The sequence below is a fragment of the Oncorhynchus mykiss genome, chromosome 13 (assembly GCF_013265735.2).
Source record: "Oncorhynchus mykiss isolate Arlee chromosome 13, USDA_OmykA_1.1, whole genome shotgun sequence".
NCBI classification, from domain to species: Eukaryota; Metazoa; Chordata; class Actinopteri; order Salmoniformes; family Salmonidae; genus Oncorhynchus; species Oncorhynchus mykiss.
In genome coordinates this window covers 60,351,826-60,370,888 of record NC_048577.1, presented here as the reverse complement: position 1 = coordinate 60,370,888, position 19,063 = coordinate 60,351,826, and the positions used below count along the sequence as shown (strand labels likewise).

Below are 19,063 nucleotides of genomic sequence, written 5' to 3'. Positions count from 1 at the left end.
AGTGGTCTGATACTCCTTCCATTTCAATATTATCGCTTGCACAGTGCTCCTTGGGATGTTTAAAGCTTGGGAAATCTTTTTGTATCCAAATCTGGCTTTAAACTTCTTCACAACAGTATCTCGGACCTGCCTGGTGTGTTCCTTGTTCTTCATGATGCTCTCTGCGCTTTTGACGGACCTCTGAGACTATCACAGTGCAGGTGCATTTATACGGAGACTTGATTACACTCAGGTGGATTGTATTTATCATCATTAGTCATTTAGGTCAACATTGGATCATTCAGAGATCCACACTGAACTTCTGGAGAGAGTTTGCTGCACTGAAAGTAAAGGGGCTGAATAATTTTGCACGCCCAATTTTTCAGTTTTTGATTTGTTAAAAACGTTTGAAATATCCAATAAATGTCGTTCCACTTCGTGATTGTGTCCCACTTGTTGTGGATTCTTCACAAAAAAATACATTTTTATATCTTTATGTTTGAAGCCTGAAATGTGGCAAAAGGTCGCAAAGTTCAAGGGGGCTAACTTGGCTAATGAATGGCAAGGAGGTAAAAACAAGTTGGCTACTATTAGCAACAAACATTTCCATTCCTCTCTCTTTTAAACTATTTGGAGAATTTTGCAATTCTTCCACATCATTGTTTTGTTTAAAGTATTTTTTATTAAAGGGTGAATAGTCAATTGCATTTTCAAATAAAATAATTACTTTAGTGAGATCAGGTAAAATGGAAAACGTTTTGCAATGAAAACAAATGTTTCTTATTGGACAAATTTACATTAGTTCTGCCCAGTTTTGGCCCGTTTACTTTTGTATGGTTCCTAGTAAATACAGCCCTGATAATCCCACTGTGTTAAATTAAATATTAGTCTACATTTTCAAATGGAGCTGTTCTTTTCATTATACAGCATCTGAGAAATAAGACCACTTTATATAAAGTGCAGCATTCTTAATCTTACCTAGCCTGCACATGCAGCAGGAATTTTTCATTCGTTTGGTATCTACAATAGACTTTGTGTGCAATAACAATATCCGACTTCAGCACAGTCTTAACTCCAGGTCTTCTTATTTGAGTGTATAAAGTCTACAAACTTATCTAAGGTCCACTATATGCATGTTTTAATTATTCACATATAAAATGTGGCCTCCAACACTGAAAAACAAGTCAAATGTTCTTTATTATTACTACTGGAAACATAGTCAATATAGATATGCGGTGCCTTCGGAAAGTATTCAGACCCCTTGACATTTTCCACATTTTGTTAGGTTACAGCCTCATTCTAAAATGGATTAAATCGTTTTTTCCCCCTCAATCTACACACAATACCCCATAATGGCAAAACAAAAACAGGTTCAGAAGATATTTTCTCCTCGCTCCCCTTTTATATCACATTTACATAAGTATTCAGACCCTGTACTGAGTACTTTGTTGAAGCACCTATGGCAGAGATTACAGCCTCGAGTCTTCTTGGCTATGACGCTACAAGCTTGGAACACCTGTATTTGGGGAGTTTCTCCCATTCTTCTCTGAAGATCCTCTCAAGCACTGTCAGGTTGGATGGGGAGCGTTGCTGTACAGCTATTTTCAGGTCTCTCCAGAGATGTTAGATTGGGTTCAAGTCCGGGCCCTGACTCGGCCACTCAAGGACATTGAGACTTGTCCCAAAGCCACTCCTGTGTTGTGTTGGCTGTGTGCTTAGGCTCGTAGTCCTGTTGAAAGTTGAAACTTCGCCCCAGTCTGAGGTCCTGAGGGTTCTGGAGCAGGTTTTCATCAAGGATCGATCTGTACTTTGCTCTGTTCATCTATCCCTCAATCCTGACTAGTCTCCCAGTCCCTGCCTCTGACAAACATCCCCCCCGAAGGGATGGTGCCAGTTTCCTCCAGACATTACTTTTGGCATTCACCCCAAAGAGTTCAATCTTGGTTTCATCAGACAATAGAATGTTGTTTCTCATGGGCTGAGAGTCTTTAGGTGCCTTTCGCAAACTCCAAGCGGACTGTCATGTGCCTTTTACTGAGGAGTGGCTTCCGTCTGGCCACTCTACCATAAAGGCCTGATTAGTAGAGTGCTGCAGAGCTGGTAGTCCTTCTGGAAGGTTCTCCCATCTCCACAGAGGATCTCCAGAGCTCTGTCAGAGTGACCATCGGGTTCTTGGTCACCTCCCTGACCAAGGTCCTTATCCCCCAACTGCTTAGTTTTGTCGGGCGGCCAGCTCTAGGAAGAGTCTCTGTGCCTCGACACAAATTTGTCTCTGAGCTCTACGGACAATTCTTTCAACCTCATGGCTTGGTTTTTGCTCTGACATGCACTGTCAACTGTGGGACCTTAATATAGACAGGTGTGTGCCTTTCCAAATCATATCCAATCAATTTAATTTACCACAGGTGGACTCCAATCAAAATGTAGAAACATCGAAGATGATCAATGGAAACAGGATGCACTTAAACTCCATTTAGAGTCTTATAGAAAAGTTCTGAACACTTATGTAAATGAGGTATCTGTTTGTGGTTTAATACATTTACAAAAATGTCTAAAAACCTGTTTTTGCGTTGTCATTCTGGGGTTGTGTGTAGATTGATTTTTATTTATTTAATCCATTTTAGAATACGGCTGAAACGTAACAATGTGGAAAAAGTAAAAGGGGTCTGAATACTTTCTGAAGGCACTTTATAATACACAGCTGGAGACATTTTACACTTCTGCATTGTGATACCAAAACAATGTGCTAAATGTATAGTTTGTGTATTTAAAATCTGATATTGTCCACAATGATCAACCTAACATCTTGCAGGGAAGATAAATTGTGGATTAGCATGAAAATATATTATTGCCGCTAAGACGAAGTTATTGAATGATTTTAATGAAATATATATATATATATTCTTTTTTACAGTACCAGTCTAACCAGTACCATTCTCTAACCAGAATAGAAAGAGGAGTGAGAGGCCCCGGTGCACAACTGGGCAAGAGACAAGTACATTAGTGTCTAGTTTGAGAAACAGACGCCTCACAAGTCCTCAACTGGCAGCTTCATTAAATAGTACCCACAAAACACCAGTCTCAACATCAACAGTGAAGAGGCGACAACGGGATCCGTCCTTCTAGGCAGAGTTCCTCTTTTCAGTGTCTGTTCTTTTGCCCATCTTAATCTTTTATTTTTATTGGCCAGTCTGAGATATGGCTTTTTCTTTGCAACTCTGCCTAGAAGGCCAGCATCCCGTGGTCACCTCTTCACTGTTGACGTTGAGACTGGTGTTTTGTGGGTACTATTTAATGAAGCTGCCAGTTGAGGACTTGTGAGGTGTCTGATTCTCAAACTAGACAATAATGTACTTGTCTCTTGCCCAGTTGTGCACCGGGGGCCTCCCACTCCTTTCTATTCTGGTTAGGGCCAGTTTGCGCTGTTCTGTGAAGGGAGAAGTACACAGCGTTGTACGAGATATTCAGTTTCTCGCATGGAATAGCCTTCATTTCTCAGGACAAGAATAGATTGACAAGTTTCAGAAGAAAGGTGTTTGTTTGTCTATTTTGAGGCTGTAATCGAACCCACAAATGCTGATGCTCCAGATACTCAACTAGTTTAAAGAAGACCAGTTCTATTGCTTCTTTAATCAGTACAGCAGTTTTCAGTTGTGCTAACAATTGCAAAAGGGTTTTCTAATGATCAATTAGCCTTTTAAAAGTATAAACTTGGATTAGCTAACACATGGCATTGGATCACAGGAGTGATGGTTGCTGATAATGGGCCTACGTAGATATTCCATAAAAAATCCAGCTACAACAGTCATTTACAACATTAATGTCTACACTGTATTTCTGATTAATTTGATGTTATTTTAATGGACAAAAATGAGCTTTTCTTTCAAAAACAAGGACATTTCTAAGTGACCCCAAACGTTTGAGCGGTAGTGTATATATTTATTTATTGAGGAGACCTTTTCTAGAGCAAACTCATGGTCAGGATAACAGGAGACAGTGGTTTTATCAGAGTAGAACATGTTATGTAAAAACCCTTCAGCAGAAACATTTAAAAAATATATATTCTTAATTAAACCATGATTAATATTTTGCCGTGTAGTATCTCTAATACATCCTATGGGACAATTATCACTGAGATCATATGCAAATACTCCACTACACAAATATTTATGGGGGTTATTAGTAAGAATTAACTCAATCAATGAAGAGTTAACAGGGCCACATGGGTTTTGAGATCAATTGAGTAAGATACAAATCTATGCATATAAACGTAAATTGATCTGCAGCCAGGGATAGCTAATCCAGATTCAAATCCCCTAAAATGACCAACTCCGAGGACAGAACAGGTATTAAACATTCAAAGTATAGCACCAATAGCATCCGCGATGGCAGCAGGGGGGCAGTACATACCAGCAACAAATACATTTGTATTTTGGTTTATCGACAACCAGGTCGTCAAATTTCTTGAGAACAAAAATATTTATTTAATAAGTCACTTTCTGAGCACTTTTACAATTGGCAAATATGTGTGGAAGGTTTCGTTCAAATCAAAAAGGGGTGTTGTCAAAAAAGCAGACAGGCGGATGCAACTACCCTCAGAACGTGTTGGACTGCGTCCCAATACTCTTAGCAATACTTAGCAATACTGCAGACCGATGCTGAAAATGAAGTAAAATAGACTTCACTCTATAAAAATATGTTCCACTACCGTAGTCTTCAGTGTAATTAAATGTAAAAGATATTGGAAGGTGCCTATGAACCGATCATAAACTAAATATAATAATGTTTGTGTGTCGCGCAAACTCATTTCTGGGATTATTTATTATAATGGTACATTTAATGTGTAGTGGTTTCGATGCATTTTAGCTTTTTTGATTGAGTTTTTGCCCCACCAATATTTTCATGTTCAAATCTCAGACCCGGCTCACAGCACACAGCTGGTGAGGTGAAGGGTGGAGGGTGAACCCCACGGATGGTGTGAGGTCCAGATCATCCTCTGTTACTCCAGGAGGAGGAGAGAAACGAAAGCGCTGCAGGAGGGAGGTGAAGAAGAGGAAGAGCTCCATCCTGGCCAGACCCTCCCCAAGACACACCCTACGACCTGCGAGAGAGACCAAATATACAGAAAATAGCATGAAGTCTGTCCACAAGGCAACCTGAATTGATCTACTTCTTGCAATTAAATAATTTGTTATATAATGAAGTTAATCTACCTGCAGAGAAGGCCATGAAGGCGTCCCTCTTGACAAATCCTCCCTGCTCATCCAGAAAATGTGAGGGGTTAAAGGTGTTGGGGCTCTCCCATTCGTTATCATCCTGTAGGACCGACATCAGTAGAGGAATCACAGATGTCCCCTGCAGTAAGGGTGAAGCATAGAACCCCTTATTTTCAGAGTAAAGGTGATGAAACTTTGTTTAATAGGAATGGATTGCAACTTCAGGCAGAAATATATACATATGGCATGCCCATACTCCAATATTTCACAATAACGTGTTGTGCCGTCTTTTTGCATCCCCCAAATGTGGAATCCTTACCGATATCATAGACAGTTATGGTTTGAGAACATTCCAAGATTTGAAAGATACATACAACTCCTTTTTTTCTATATTTACAACTAAAGTCAGATATGCTGGTCTACAGAGTCTCTTGGGAAACCCAACTACCAAACCTTCCAGTGATGGATTTATAAATACATGATCTAGGTTCCCAAAAGGACTGATCTCTATAATATATAAACAACTTTTGGAAAGCTCATATTCTGAGCTAGCCATTTAAACAGTATGGTCCACAGATCTAACTCAATCGGAACAATCATTTAACTGGAACAGAATATAGATGTCACGTATACTCCCTCTCCGGCGCACTAGGTCACCAGGCTGCTCATTATTATACACACAAACCTGTCACCATCATTACGCACACCAGCACCTCAGACTCACCTGGACACCATCACCTGCCTGATTACCTTCCATATATTACTCCCTTTGGTTCCTTCCCAGGCGTTATTGTTTCTGTTTCAGTTTCATGTCTGTGCGTTGTTCGTTCTTGTTTTGTATTATGTTTCGTTTATTGATTAACTCCCTAAACTTGCTTGCCGACTCCCAGCTCACATGTTACAATAGAAAAATATGACCTTGGCATCCTGTAATCCCAACCATCAATTTATACAGGCGGGGTGGGAGACATGGTTTCCAGGTGGGGAAGGAGGATGCGGGGTTGGATAGGGACTGAAGGGGGGAATGGATTGGGCTTCTCTTTATATGCATTTCTTTTATTGTTTTTTGAACCTGTAACTTCGCTTCAGGAAAAAAGACAATTTGAAGTTGGTCACAAAATAAACACAGAGATTTGGATATCCAGGTATCTGACCTTTTTGATGAAATATCCCTGGAAGGTGACATCTCGGCTGGTGGTGTGAGGGACGGCCATGGGTGCAATGTTGGCCAGTCTCTGGGTCTCATGGATCACTGCATCAGTGTAGGGCAGGTTCTTCCTGTCCTCTACCAAGGTTTGACGACTTCCTATAACCCTGCTGATCTCCTCCTGGACCTGATCTGAGACAGAAAGGAGGGAGGGTTGGAGTTAATACAGTGAAATGTACACTGAGTAGACAAAACATTAAGAACACCTGCTCTTCTTTCCATGACAGACTGACCAGGTGAAAGCTATGATCTCTTACTGTCTCTTGTTAAATCCACTTAAATCATTGTTAATGAAGGGGAGGAGACAGGTTAACAATGGAGTTAAGCCTGAATACAATTTAGACTTCATTTAACCAGGCAAGTCAGTTAAGAACAAATTCTTATTTACAATGACGGCCTACCAAAAGGCCTCCTGAAGGGACAGGGACTGGGATTAAAAATGAGTAAAAAATAAATACAGGACAACAAACACCACGACGAGAGAAAACAACATTACATAAAGAGAGACCTAAGACAACACAGCATGGTAGCAGCACAACATGGTACTAACATTATTGGGCAGACAACAGCACAAAGGGCAAGGTAGAGACAACAACACATCATGCAGAGCAGCCACTGTCAGTAAGACAGTCCATGATTGAGTCTTTGAATGAAGAGATTGCGATAAAACTGTCCAGTTTGAGTGTTTGTTGCAGCTCGTTCCAGTTGCAGCTAGCTGCAGCGAACTGAAAAGATGATCGACCCAGGAATGTATGCGCTTTGGGGACCTTTAACAGAATGTGACTGGCAGAATGGGTGTTGTATGTGGAGGATGACGGCTGCAGTAGTGAGAGGGGGGAGGATGGAGGATGACGGCTGCAGTCTCAGAGAGGGGGGAGTGAGGCTTGAGGGTTTTATAAATAAGTTTCAACCAGTGGGTCTTGCAACATGGATTGTGTATGTGTGCCATTCAGAGGGTGAATGGGCAAGACAAAAGATTTAAGTGCCTTTGAATGGGGTATGGTGAAGGTGCCAAGCGCATCGGTCTGTGTCAAGAACTGCAACGCAGCTGGGTTTTTCACACAACAGTTTCCAGTGTGTATTAAGAATGGTCCACTGCCCAAAGGACATCCAGCTAACTTGACAACTGTCAAAAGCATTGGATTCAACATGGGCCAGCATCTCTGGAATGCTTTCGAAACCTTCTAGAGTCCATGCACCAACAATTTGAGACTGTTCCTCAGTTAACGTTTAACCTTCATTAACCAAGCCATCCTTGTCTAGTTTCATAATATATTCTTCAATCTGGGTCTTTGCCAATGTTTATAACTTGTAACACTATGAGTGCTTTACTGTTTCATGTCTGTGTGTCACAGGTGGCACATTAATTGGGGAGGACGGGCTCATAATGGCTGGAATGGAATCGGATCACATGGTTTCCATATTTTTGATACCACTCCACTCCACAGCAGCCTCCTGTGGTGTGTGTGTGCGTTCATGTGTTTGTGTTTATATAAATCCTTACCCTGTATATGGGGGTACTTGGCCATTAGCAGCAGACCCCAGCGCAGTGTTGACCCGGTGGTGTCGGTACCAGCACCAAACAGGTTACCAATACTAAATAGCAGGTTGTCGTCATGGTAGAAAGAATCCATTTTGCCAGATTCCTAACAGAAACAGACCCTCAGATGACATGAGTTATGTACAGTCAGTCTTTCCTCAACTCTTAGCCAAGAGAAACTGGCATGCATAGTATTGATATTAGCCCTCTGATTACAATGAAGAGATAAATGTGTCATGCTGTTCTGGGCAGATTAAGTTGCCCCTTCTTTTGACTGGACAATAATTAAGATAAGATCAAACTAGAGCTTGCTTTGTGGAGAGTGGTGCTTCTACACCTGCATTGCTTGCTGTTTTAGGCTAGGTTTCTTTACAGCACTTTGACATCAGCTGATGTAAGAAGGGCTTTATAAATACATTTGATTGAAAAAAAGCAGAGCATCTATTTATCATGGACAGTCCTCTTCAAATCTTTACAATCATTGAATCAATATGTTCTGACCATGAGCGTTTACAATCTAAAGTAACACCAAGGAATTTAATATCCTCAACAGCCACACCATTGATTACCAGATTCAGCTGAGGTCCAGAACTTAGGGAATGATTTGTATCAATACAATGCTTAGTTTTGGAGATGTTCAGGACCAGTTTATTACTGGCCACCCATTCTCAAACTGACTGCAACTCTTTGTTTAGTGTTGCAGTGATTTCACTAGCTGTGATTGCTGACGGGTTGAATCATCAGCATACATGGACACACAGGCTCTGTTTAATGCCAGTGGCAGGTCATTGGTAAAAATAGAAAAGAGTAGAGGGCCAAGAGAGCTGCCATGAGGTACACCACACTTTGCATGTTTAACATTAGAGAAGCTTCCATTAAGGAAAATCCCTTGGGTTCTATTAGATAGATAGTTCTGAATCCACAATATGGCAGAGGTTGAAAAGCCATGACACATAGGATTTTTCAACACGTTATGGTCACTAATATTAAAGGCTGCACTGAAATCTTTTTATTATAAATCTATTTAAACCAATCATCAGTCATCTGTGCCAGTGCATGTTCAGTGCCCTTCTCTATAAGCATTCTGAAAGTCTTAATTTGTTTACAGAGAAATAGCATTGTATTTGGTCAAACACCATTTTTTCCAACAGTTTGCAAAGAGCTGCCAGTAAGCTGACAGGTTGGCTGTTAGAACCAGGCCTGAGGACAAACACTTCTCTGGGGTCAGATTAAAGACATGACAGTTGTCAATGCCAGGAGGTTTGCCATTATTGATCGACAATAATTTCTTCACCTCACCTTCAGCCAGTCAGATGTGCAGCCAGACTTATTAGCCACTCCTTTTGCCCCATATCTATCAACTATACAGTTATTAAATTCCTCATCAATCCACGGAGCCATTTCTAAAAAATGTACATGTTTATCAATAACTAGAAGAAGCAATTTCATAAAATGCATCAAGTGCAGCGTCTGGATGCTCCTTATTAATCACATCAGACCAACAAATATTTTTTAACATAATCCACATAAGAGTCACAGCAAAATGTTTTATATTTTTTATTTTTCTTAAAACTGCATTATTGATTAAGGGCTTGTAAGTACGCATTTCACTGTAAGGTCTACACCGGTTGTATTCGGCATGTTACAAATATAATTTAATTTGAAAATAATTTGTATGATCACACACTATTTTAGTCCCATCTTTTATTATTTATTATTAGTACCCCGGCCAAACCCTAACAATGCTGGCCCAATTGTACGTCGCCCTATGGGACTCCAATCAAGGCCAGTTGTGAAACAGCCTGGAATCGAACCAGGGTCTGTAGTGATGCCTCTAGCACTGAGATGCAGTGCCTTAGAACTCTGCGCCACTCAGGAGCCCCCATCAAGAATTTCACACACATTCTCTGGATACTGACCTTTAGAACTCGGTGGCCTATAGTAGCTACACTAAAATAGGCTTTAGAGGAGGCAGGTGAACCTGCAACCACAACACTTCAATAACACAAGATCCTCTCTAAGCATTACAGGGATATGGTTCTGAATATGTACAGCAACAACTCCCCCATACGCATTCCTGTGTCTTCTGTAGATGTTATATCATTGTATTGCTAATGATGTATCAAATGAATTATCGACGTGAGTCTCATAAATGGCTAATATATGAATATATATCTGATGTTAGCAAGTTATTAATTGTATTAACCTTTCTAAGGCTACATATGTTAACTTCTTAAGGGCAGGTGGGACGGTAGTTACATCACAAATGGTCCTTTTGTTCGATAATGTCCTTTATATCAAGAAAAACTCGGTTTAGCTGGCACGCTAAAGTCAATAATTCATCCAGTTTCCCTCGTTCAAAATGCATACAAAATTAATCCCAAACATTAATAATAAACTTTTCCAAACAAGGCAAACAATGTTTATAATCAAACCTTAGGTACCCTAATACGTAAATAGACAATAACATTTTAGACGGAGAATCGTTATTGTCTTTACCGGAGAAAAATACCAAAGAACGCGCTCTCTTCCACACGCTTGGAAACACTAAAGCCAAATGGGAGTCACCTAGAAAAAATACAATTTCTGGCTAATTTTTCCAAAAACCCAGCATGAAACTCTTTCTAAAGACTGTTGACATCTAGTGGAAGCCCTAGGAACTGCAATCTGGGAGGACTTATATTAAAAGTGATAGCCATTGAAAATAGTGGTAGGCTGAATGTATTTTTTTTGGGATGGTTTGTCCTCGGGGTCGCCTACCATATCAGTTCTGTTATACACAGACATAATTTGAACAGTTTTAGAAACTTTAGAGTGTTTTCTATCCAAATGTACCAAAAAATTATATGGTTAATATAATATGGGCTATTTTTTTGCCATTTCCTGTGTAGCTTATCAGAGATAGAAATAATATGGAAAAATGACAAAAAAGCAAACAAAACAGATAATCAACACATTCTTTTAAATCTGCTTGAGGAACTGTTTTAGTGTTTGAGTCTGAGTTTACATGTGATTCTACTGATACAGAGAACTAGTTAGATCCTCCCTCAGCTGGCATTCAGTCAAACTGGTTGAATCAACATTGTTTCCACGTCATTTTAATTAAATTATGTTGAATCAACGTCGAATAGATGTTGAATTGACTTCTGTGCCCAGTGGGATGTTAGTGTTGGACAACTGAAGTTAGTTGTGTTTTTCAGCAGTAAAGTGAACCACAAGGTGGTGTAATAAGTACTATAAACCCGGCAGTTTGGTTCCTGGATACTGATTATCCGAATGTCTTGGTAACTTAGACAATATACCACTATTGTGGCGCAAAATTACTTATTTACTGTTCTAATTATGTTGGTAACAAGTTTATAACACCAGCAAGGCACCTCTGGGTTTTGTGGAATTTGGCCAATATACAAGGACTGTATACAGGCACTGCACTTAGCTGTGGTAAATTGATCATATACCACACCCCCTCGGACCTTATTGATTCATTCTATTCTGTATAGTCATACTGAGCAATATTAATTGCTATGAATGAGTGAGATGCAGATTCTGCATGAAGTCTTTATACCTCCAGGGTTTGCTTTCGGACGAGGAACGAGTCCACAAAGCCTCTACACATGTGAGGGTTCAGAGTCTCCTTCAGGCCCCTCACCAGCTCTATCACCTCCATCTTCAAATCAGCAACATTCTTTTTCAGACGTGTCAGGTTGTTTATCCACGGACCCAACCAGGGAAACATGTTGTACATCTACACAGAGATTCAGGTAGAATACACAAAAAACAATATTATATTAATTATAACACACCACAACTATGATTAGATAATTAAATACAAATGTGATGCACATAAATATGTAATTATTAGTTGTGAGCACCAATAGTGATATTCAATATTATTTGATATCGATATGAGCAAGGCATATTGTAATGTCAGTTTATTATTTTTACTATTCTGTAAAAAGAACACAATTTACAACATACTTTTCCTGCATACACAAAACTCTAACAGACCTCACAGGCTCTCAATTTAGCATATTTCATTAATTGCCTGTTGATGGTCCTATAATATAGGCCTCCCTAACTAACCAGTATGAATACAATATTAAAATACCAGAATATTCACGCCTGGCCCAACGGACAATCTGCTAACAGTTGTCTGAACTTCAAAGAGCCATGGAAGTGAACAGAAAAGTGAACATGCACAGGTGCAATATATTTTATGCAAACCGATACGATATGGAATCACAAAAATGGTACTGATAGTGATATAATTTTGTATATCGGTGCCCATCACTAGTTATTATGTAACCATATTATATATAATAATTACAATGATATAATTAATTGTACAAAATATTTTAGCAATTTAGCAGACGCTCTTATCCAGAGCGATTCACAGTTAGTGCATTCATCTTAAGATAGCTTGGTGGGACAATCACATGTCACAGGCATAGTAAGTGCACTTTTCTCAAAGTAGTTTTGAGGAAAAAGTCAGCAAAGTCAGAGCTAGAAACCTGTTGTTCAGGAACTTTTTTGGGGGGGTGGGGGCGAGAGTTTTATTTTAAGATACTTTTTGAGGAGGTAGAGTTTCAGGGGCTTTCGGAAGATGGGCAGGGACTCTGCTGTCCTAGCTTCAGGGGAAGCTGGATCCACCATTGGTGTGCCAGGACAAAGAGCTTGGACTGGGCTATGAGGATTTTATTTGATATGTTATACATCATGAATATTGTATATAATGATTTATAAGCAGCATAGTAATGGGTTATAAACGGTACAATAATGGTTTATAATAAGTTTACTGGCACATCAAGTAAAGTATAACTGAGTAAGTACATTCTAATTTGCAAGAATTCATAACAGGCGTCTGTTTCCTTGTTTTATTGATTGCACTGAGACAGACATTATTTTCTCAGAAAATACAGTAAAAACAAAATGGTCTAAATAAGCAGACTACCTGAATTGATGCAGAACCTATAAGGTGAACATTCTCATTGACCCTGTCCACCATGCCTGTGAATAGGGGGTCAGTGTATTCAAACCTGCTGCCGTAGACAATGGCAGAGATTATGTTGGAGACGGCATGATGCACAGACTGGGTGGTGTCAAATGCCTTACCTGTAATAGACAAAACATCTAATTAATTACAAAATAAGCTTTCCAGAACCCACACGATCATTTAGCAAGCCAATTAGCTATTTACTAATAATGTGGTTTAAAATAGCCTGATTTTTAACCAGGCAATTAAGCCTAGGCATCCCCTATAAATACATCATACTACTTCTACTACTAGTGAAAAGATACTGATTCTCTTACCCTCATGTTTTTCCAACACTTCGATCAGGTAGGGGACTTCCTCTAAGATTTTCTCCTCACTCCCTTTCTTGCCCATCCCAAAGTCTCTAAGGTTTGTCAGGGCAAAGCGCCTCATCTCTTTCCATGAGTCTCCATTGGTAAACAGAATCCCTGTAAAGAATGTAGTTTGTTTCCATGACAATTCAAAGTGTAATATTAATCAATAATTTTTACTATAATATGCCATTTAATAATGATTATGTACACACACATATACATATATATATATATATATATATGTATATATATATACATATATATATACATATATATATATATACACATACATACATATACATACATACATATACACATATATTCATATATACATACATACATATATATATATATATATATATATATATACATACATATATACATACATATATACATATATATATATATATATATATATAAATAATCTGCCAAGGAATCTCTGCATCCTTTCTGGTCATGATCATCTGTAACTATTTTAGACATTTATATTATAAGCAGAGGATGACAGCCTGATTTCTGCCTTCAGCATTCTAGTCTGATCTCTGCATTCACCATTCTAGTCTGATCTCTGCATTCACCATTCTAGTCTCAAATGTCAGAAATGAGTGGTATTATTAAAAATGAAATTGTCAGCTATTGGATCACTTTCAACACAGTATTTGGCAACATTGGTTGTTAAACCCAACCACTGTTTCTGCGAGGGCACTGATTGGACCAGACATGTTCTGGCTTATTCCAAACGCCAATCTATTGGATAAAGGGCAGGCTGATATACATGCAGCAAAACAGAACGGTGAATGCAGCAATCAGACTTGTTCCACCAGGCTAGAATAAGACTTTCAACAGATTGTAATGCATTTAATTTCCAACTCATCTCAACGTGTCTGAAATTGATTGTGTAGCTCAATAACGTTTATTTAAAGTAACTGTTAGGTGAAAATCTCACTTTTAAAACTTCATAATTTGTTAACTTATACCCACAATGTTGTTGACTCATCCTATGCTCATATGTGGCCAACACATACATTGGAGAACAAACACATGGATTACTGTTTAGCTTGTTCATAGACTGCTTACAGATTAAGGAAATCAATAAGACAGGTTGTAATTTGGGTGAACTATCCCTTTAAGAATGGGACATAGCCAGCAGAAGAGTAAAATATCATTACCATGTCCTTGGTTGAAATCATAGAACGCAGGTGTGATGTCCCTGTCCCCAAAGTCCTCTGCCTGGTTGACCAGCGCCTGCTTGACCGTCTTGTATCCTGCCAGAACAACCACTTTCTTGGGTCCAAAGTGAACCGTGAAGATGGAACCATATTTCTTGGAGAGCTGGACAGATAAAGTTGACATAAAGTACACCATAGACTCAGTTATGTCTCGTAATATTATATGACTAAGCACATAACTGGACACCACATACAGCTTGTTTAACATGTATCAGTCAAGAAAAAGCATGAAGACAGTGGTTTACAGTTGATGTCAGACCTAGGTTCAAATACCAGAGTACATTTAGAAAGTATTGGTGTCAAGCTCCCGCTCCCAATGTCACCGGTCTACTAACCACTGGTCCTGGCAACCATCATTATGCACACCTGGAAACCCATCATTATGCACACCTGGCAACCCATCATTATGCACACATGGTAACCCATCATTATGCACACCTGGAAACCCATCATTATGCACACCTGGCAACCCATCATTATGCACACATGGTAACCCATCATTATGCACACCTGGCAACCTATCATTATGCACACCTGGCAACCATCATTATGCACACCTTTGACTCATCAGTCACACCTGGACTTCATTACTCCCTTGATTACCTACCCTTTAAAAAGCACTCTTCTGTTATCCGTCATCAGATAGTATTGTTTATGTTTCCATGTCAGAAGTCTGGTCATGTCATTAACACCGGTCATTAACTGCACCTATGTTACAAGTGGCATGTATTTACAACTACTTGTTGTTTTATTTGATGTAGTTGTTTTTGGCTGTGTATTACAAAATACTCAAACACAAAAATATCAAATACTTAAGTACACTATGTACTTGAACCCAGGTCTGTTATAACAAGATCCCTGAAGGAATATTCCAAGGGTACATCTCGGGCGCCGAAGACGTGGATGTTGATTATGGCAGACCCCGCACCTCCGATTCAGAGGGGTTGTGTTAAATGCGGAAGACACATTTCAGTTGAATGAGTTCAGTTGTACAAATGACCAGGTATCCCCCTTTACTTTCAATATTCTAAAGTGACCTCATCTCTTTCCTTGCAACACATTGGTCACTGTCACAAAGTATTTTGTCCATAGCCTGGTTCCCAACAAAAAACAGATCTGGGACCAGGCTACTTGGGCAGGACATATCTATTGAAATACACTACAGAATAGAACACTAAACAACATTAACCAGCTAAAAGCATATACAGTGCCTTGCGAAAGTATTCGGCCCCCTTGAACTTTGCGACCTTTTGCCACATTTCAGGCTTCAAACATAAAGATATAAAACTGTATTTTTATGTGAAGGATCAACAACAAGTGGGACACAATCATGAAGTGGAACGACATTTATTGGATATTTCAAACTTTTTTAACAAATCAAAAACTGAAAAATTGGGCGTGCAAAATTATTCAGCCCCCTTAAGTTAATACTTTGTAGCGCCACCTTTTGCTGCGATTACAGCTGTAAGTCGCTTGGGGTATGTCTCTATCAGTTTTGCACATCGAGAGACTGAAATTCTTTCCCATTCCTCCTTGCAAAACAGCTCGAGCTCAGTGAGGTGGGATGGAGAGCATTTGTGAACAGCAGTTTTCAGTTCTTTCCACAGATTCTCGATTGGATTCTGGACTTTGACTTGGCCATTCTAACACCTGGATATGTTTATTTTTGAACCATTCCATTGTAGATTTTGCTTTATGTTTTGGATCATTGTCTTGTTGGAAGACAAATCTCCGTCCCAGTCTCAGGTCTTTTGCAGATTCCATCAGGTTTTCTTCCAGAATGGTCCTGTATTTGGCTCCATCCATCTTCCCATCAATTTTAACCATCTTCCCTGTCCCTGCTGAAGAAAAGCAGGCCCAAACCATGATGCTGCCACCACCATGTTTGACAGTGGGGATGGTGTGTTCAGCTGTGTTGCTTTTACGCCAAACATAACGTTTTGCATTGTTGCCAAAAAGTTCAATTTTGGTTTCATCTGACCAGAGCACCTTCTTCCACATGTTTGGTGTGTCTCCCAGGTGGCTTGTGGCAAACTTTAAATGACACTTTTTATGGATATCTTTAAGAAATGGCTTTCTTCTTGCCACTCTTCCATAAAGGCCAGATTTGTGCAATATACGACTGATTGTTGTCCTATGGACAGAGTCTCCCACCTCAGCTGTAGATCTCTGCAGTTCATCCAGAGTGATCATGGGCCTCTTGGCTATCTCTGATCAGTCTTCTCCTTGTATGAGCTGAAAGTTTAGAGGGACGGCCAGGTCTTGGTAGATTTGCAGTGGTCTGATACTCCTTCCATTTCAATATTATCGCTTGCACAGTGCTCCTTGGGATGTTTAAAGCTTGGGAAATCTTTTTGTATCCAAATCCGGCTTTAAACTTCTTCACAACAGTATCTCGGACCTGCCTGGTGTGTTCCTTGTTCTTCATGATGCTCTCTGCGCTTTTAACGGACCTCTGAGACTATCACAGTGCAGGTGCATTTATACGGAGACTTGATTACACACAGGTGGATTGTATTTATCATCATTAGTCATTTAGGTCAACATTGGATCATTCAGAGATCCTCACTGAACTTCTGGAGAGAGTTTGCTGCACTGAAAGTAAAGGGGCTGAATAATTTTGCACGCCCAATTTTTCAGTTTTTGATTTGTTAAAAAAGTTTGAAATATCCAATAAATGTCGTTCCACTTCATGATTGTGTCCCACTTGTTGTTGATTCTTCACAAAAAAAATACAGTTTTATATCTTTATGTTTGAAGCCTGAAATGAGGCAAAAGGTCGCAAAGTTCAAGGGGGCCGAATACTTTCGCAAGGCACTGTACAATGTGCCAGAGTTCATTCATCAGTTTGCTTACTGAACTTTTCAAACCAGGTGAAATAGCAAAAAACAGATCAAATCTCACAGATCAAGTCAACCTCAACATGTTTTGTTCTGAAAGCAACGGATGACTTCATCTTACCTCGCAGAGAGTGCAGTAGGGCTTCTTGAGGTCCAGCTGGAGCATGTTACCAAGCAGGGGCAGCGGCCTGGGTCCTGGAGGCTCCTTCCCCTGTTCCTCAGAGCTGGAACCAGAGGAGCGGAGGTAGAGGACCAGCAGAAACAGCACAGTACCCAGCAGTGTCACTGTGCTTGATGTCTGTAGAAGACCTTCTATAAGAGACATCTTCAGACTGAGCTCATACACCTTATACTGGGCTAAAAATACAACACACCAATGCTCCGTTATGGAACAAGTGTGTGTGCTCAGAGAACTTCCACGACAACAGAACTCCAATGAATGCTATTTGTATAACCTCCCCACACCACCCTATTTGAGCAAGATGAGAAGAGGGAGGGTACAACCTCAGAGGAGGAGCTAAACAATGCAACTCCAGCAGGTCTGTCAACATATAATTGTGAAACACATGATCTCACCTGCAGGTCATTGACAAACTCTCCATATGATTTGTGTCCTGGTCTGTCCAAAAAAGGTAATATATCGAAAGGCATTTATACGCCCGGTGAAATGGAATTAGACTGATAGACCAGATTAACACATAAACTTTATTCCATCACCAAAGGGATGGTGAGGGTTACATAGATAGAATGAGGTTAAATCTAATCATATTTGGGATTTGATTGTGTTACTAAAGATCTTCAGAAATCCCCCTCTGTTGTCTATATTCTTTGAAAACTCTGTAAATATCATATAAAAAGATAATAAATTACTGATTGACATATATTTACATCTCCAATCATATATAAGAACTTTTTAGACACTTGAAGGTGTTCCACATTTGATGTTTTATTTGTTTAGTGCGAGTCAATGATGATCAGGTAAATGGTCTGGTAAAACTATCTTCAGTGCAGATGCCATTAATAAGTACAAATTCACAGCGCCGACTCGTCCAAGTAGGAGAGGAAAGGCTGCCAGATTTGATCAAATGTTGATCATTTATTGTTCAGAATATATCTAATTCTTTCTAAGTGTACAGTGTTTGCCAATTCACTGAGACATAATTTGGTAGAGGGCGCTTCCCTCCTTTTCCAAAACAACAAGATTCGTTTTTTTGCCGAAATGAGACCGTAAGAGATTAGTTGTTTTTGGGGGTTGGTTAATCCGTTTAGGGACTCAGACACTCCCAGAATTATCAGAAGAGGGTCTGGGTCTATTGAAGTCTCCAAAACTTCAGAGAGAATCCCAAAAATTCCACACCAATAACCATGCAAGCTAGAGCATAGGGCAAAGCAGTGGAGTAGTGTACCCTGCGCAGCCTGACATTTATCACATGTAGGGGATGTATCAGGAAATATCCTATGCAGTTTAGTTTTGGAATAGTGTAATCTGTGTAATACCTTGAATTCTATGAGACGATGTCTGGAGTTAATGGAGCATGTGTGGATATACTCCAAGCTCTCTTCCCAGTCTGCCACCGAAATGTCAGTCCCTAGTTCTTCCTCCCATTTTGCCTCAACGCACTCTCAAATTTTAATATATTAATCTACCTTTGGGCAAGATGTGCTGGCCCTGCCACGCAAGCTGTTGGGAGGGGGGGGGGGGGGGT

General features: G+C 39.7%; 1 protein-coding gene across 1 annotated transcript; it reads right to left on the bottom strand.

Moving 5' to 3' along the window:
* Window positions 1–3,897: 3,897 nt before the first annotated feature.
* LOC110511221 (cytochrome P450 2K4-like) lies at window positions 3,898–17,828 on the bottom strand. The gene is made up of 9 exons (XM_036941777.1): window positions 17,479–17,828; window positions 14,458–14,620; window positions 13,253–13,402; window positions 12,894–13,054; window positions 11,508–11,687; window positions 7,907–8,048; window positions 6,350–6,534; window positions 5,193–5,334; window positions 3,898–5,080 (listed from the first exon to the last, which is right to left on the bottom strand). Exons 1-9 carry the CDS (start codon window positions 17,680–17,682, stop codon window positions 4,893–4,895), a joined length of 1,515 nt encoding a protein of 504 aa, XP_036797672.1. The 5' UTR covers window positions 17,683–17,828; the 3' UTR covers window positions 3,898–4,892.
* Between the last annotated feature and the right edge of the window lie 1,235 nt (window positions 17,829–19,063).

Excerpts from the sequence above, each read along its gene's own strand:
- LOC110511221 (XM_036941777.1), bottom strand. The coding sequence starts at position 17,682 with ATGTCTCTTATAGAAGGTCTTCTACAGACATCAAGCACAGTGACACTG. Across the intron at positions 13,055-13,252 it reads AGTGTTGGAAAAACATGAGG|GTAAGGCATTTGACACCACC; the intron begins GTAAGAGAATCA and ends TGTCTATTACAG. Across the intron at positions 11,688-12,893 it reads TAGGTTCTGCATCAATTCAG|ATGTACAACATGTTTCCCTG; the intron begins GTAGTCTGCTTA and ends ATCTCTGTGTAG.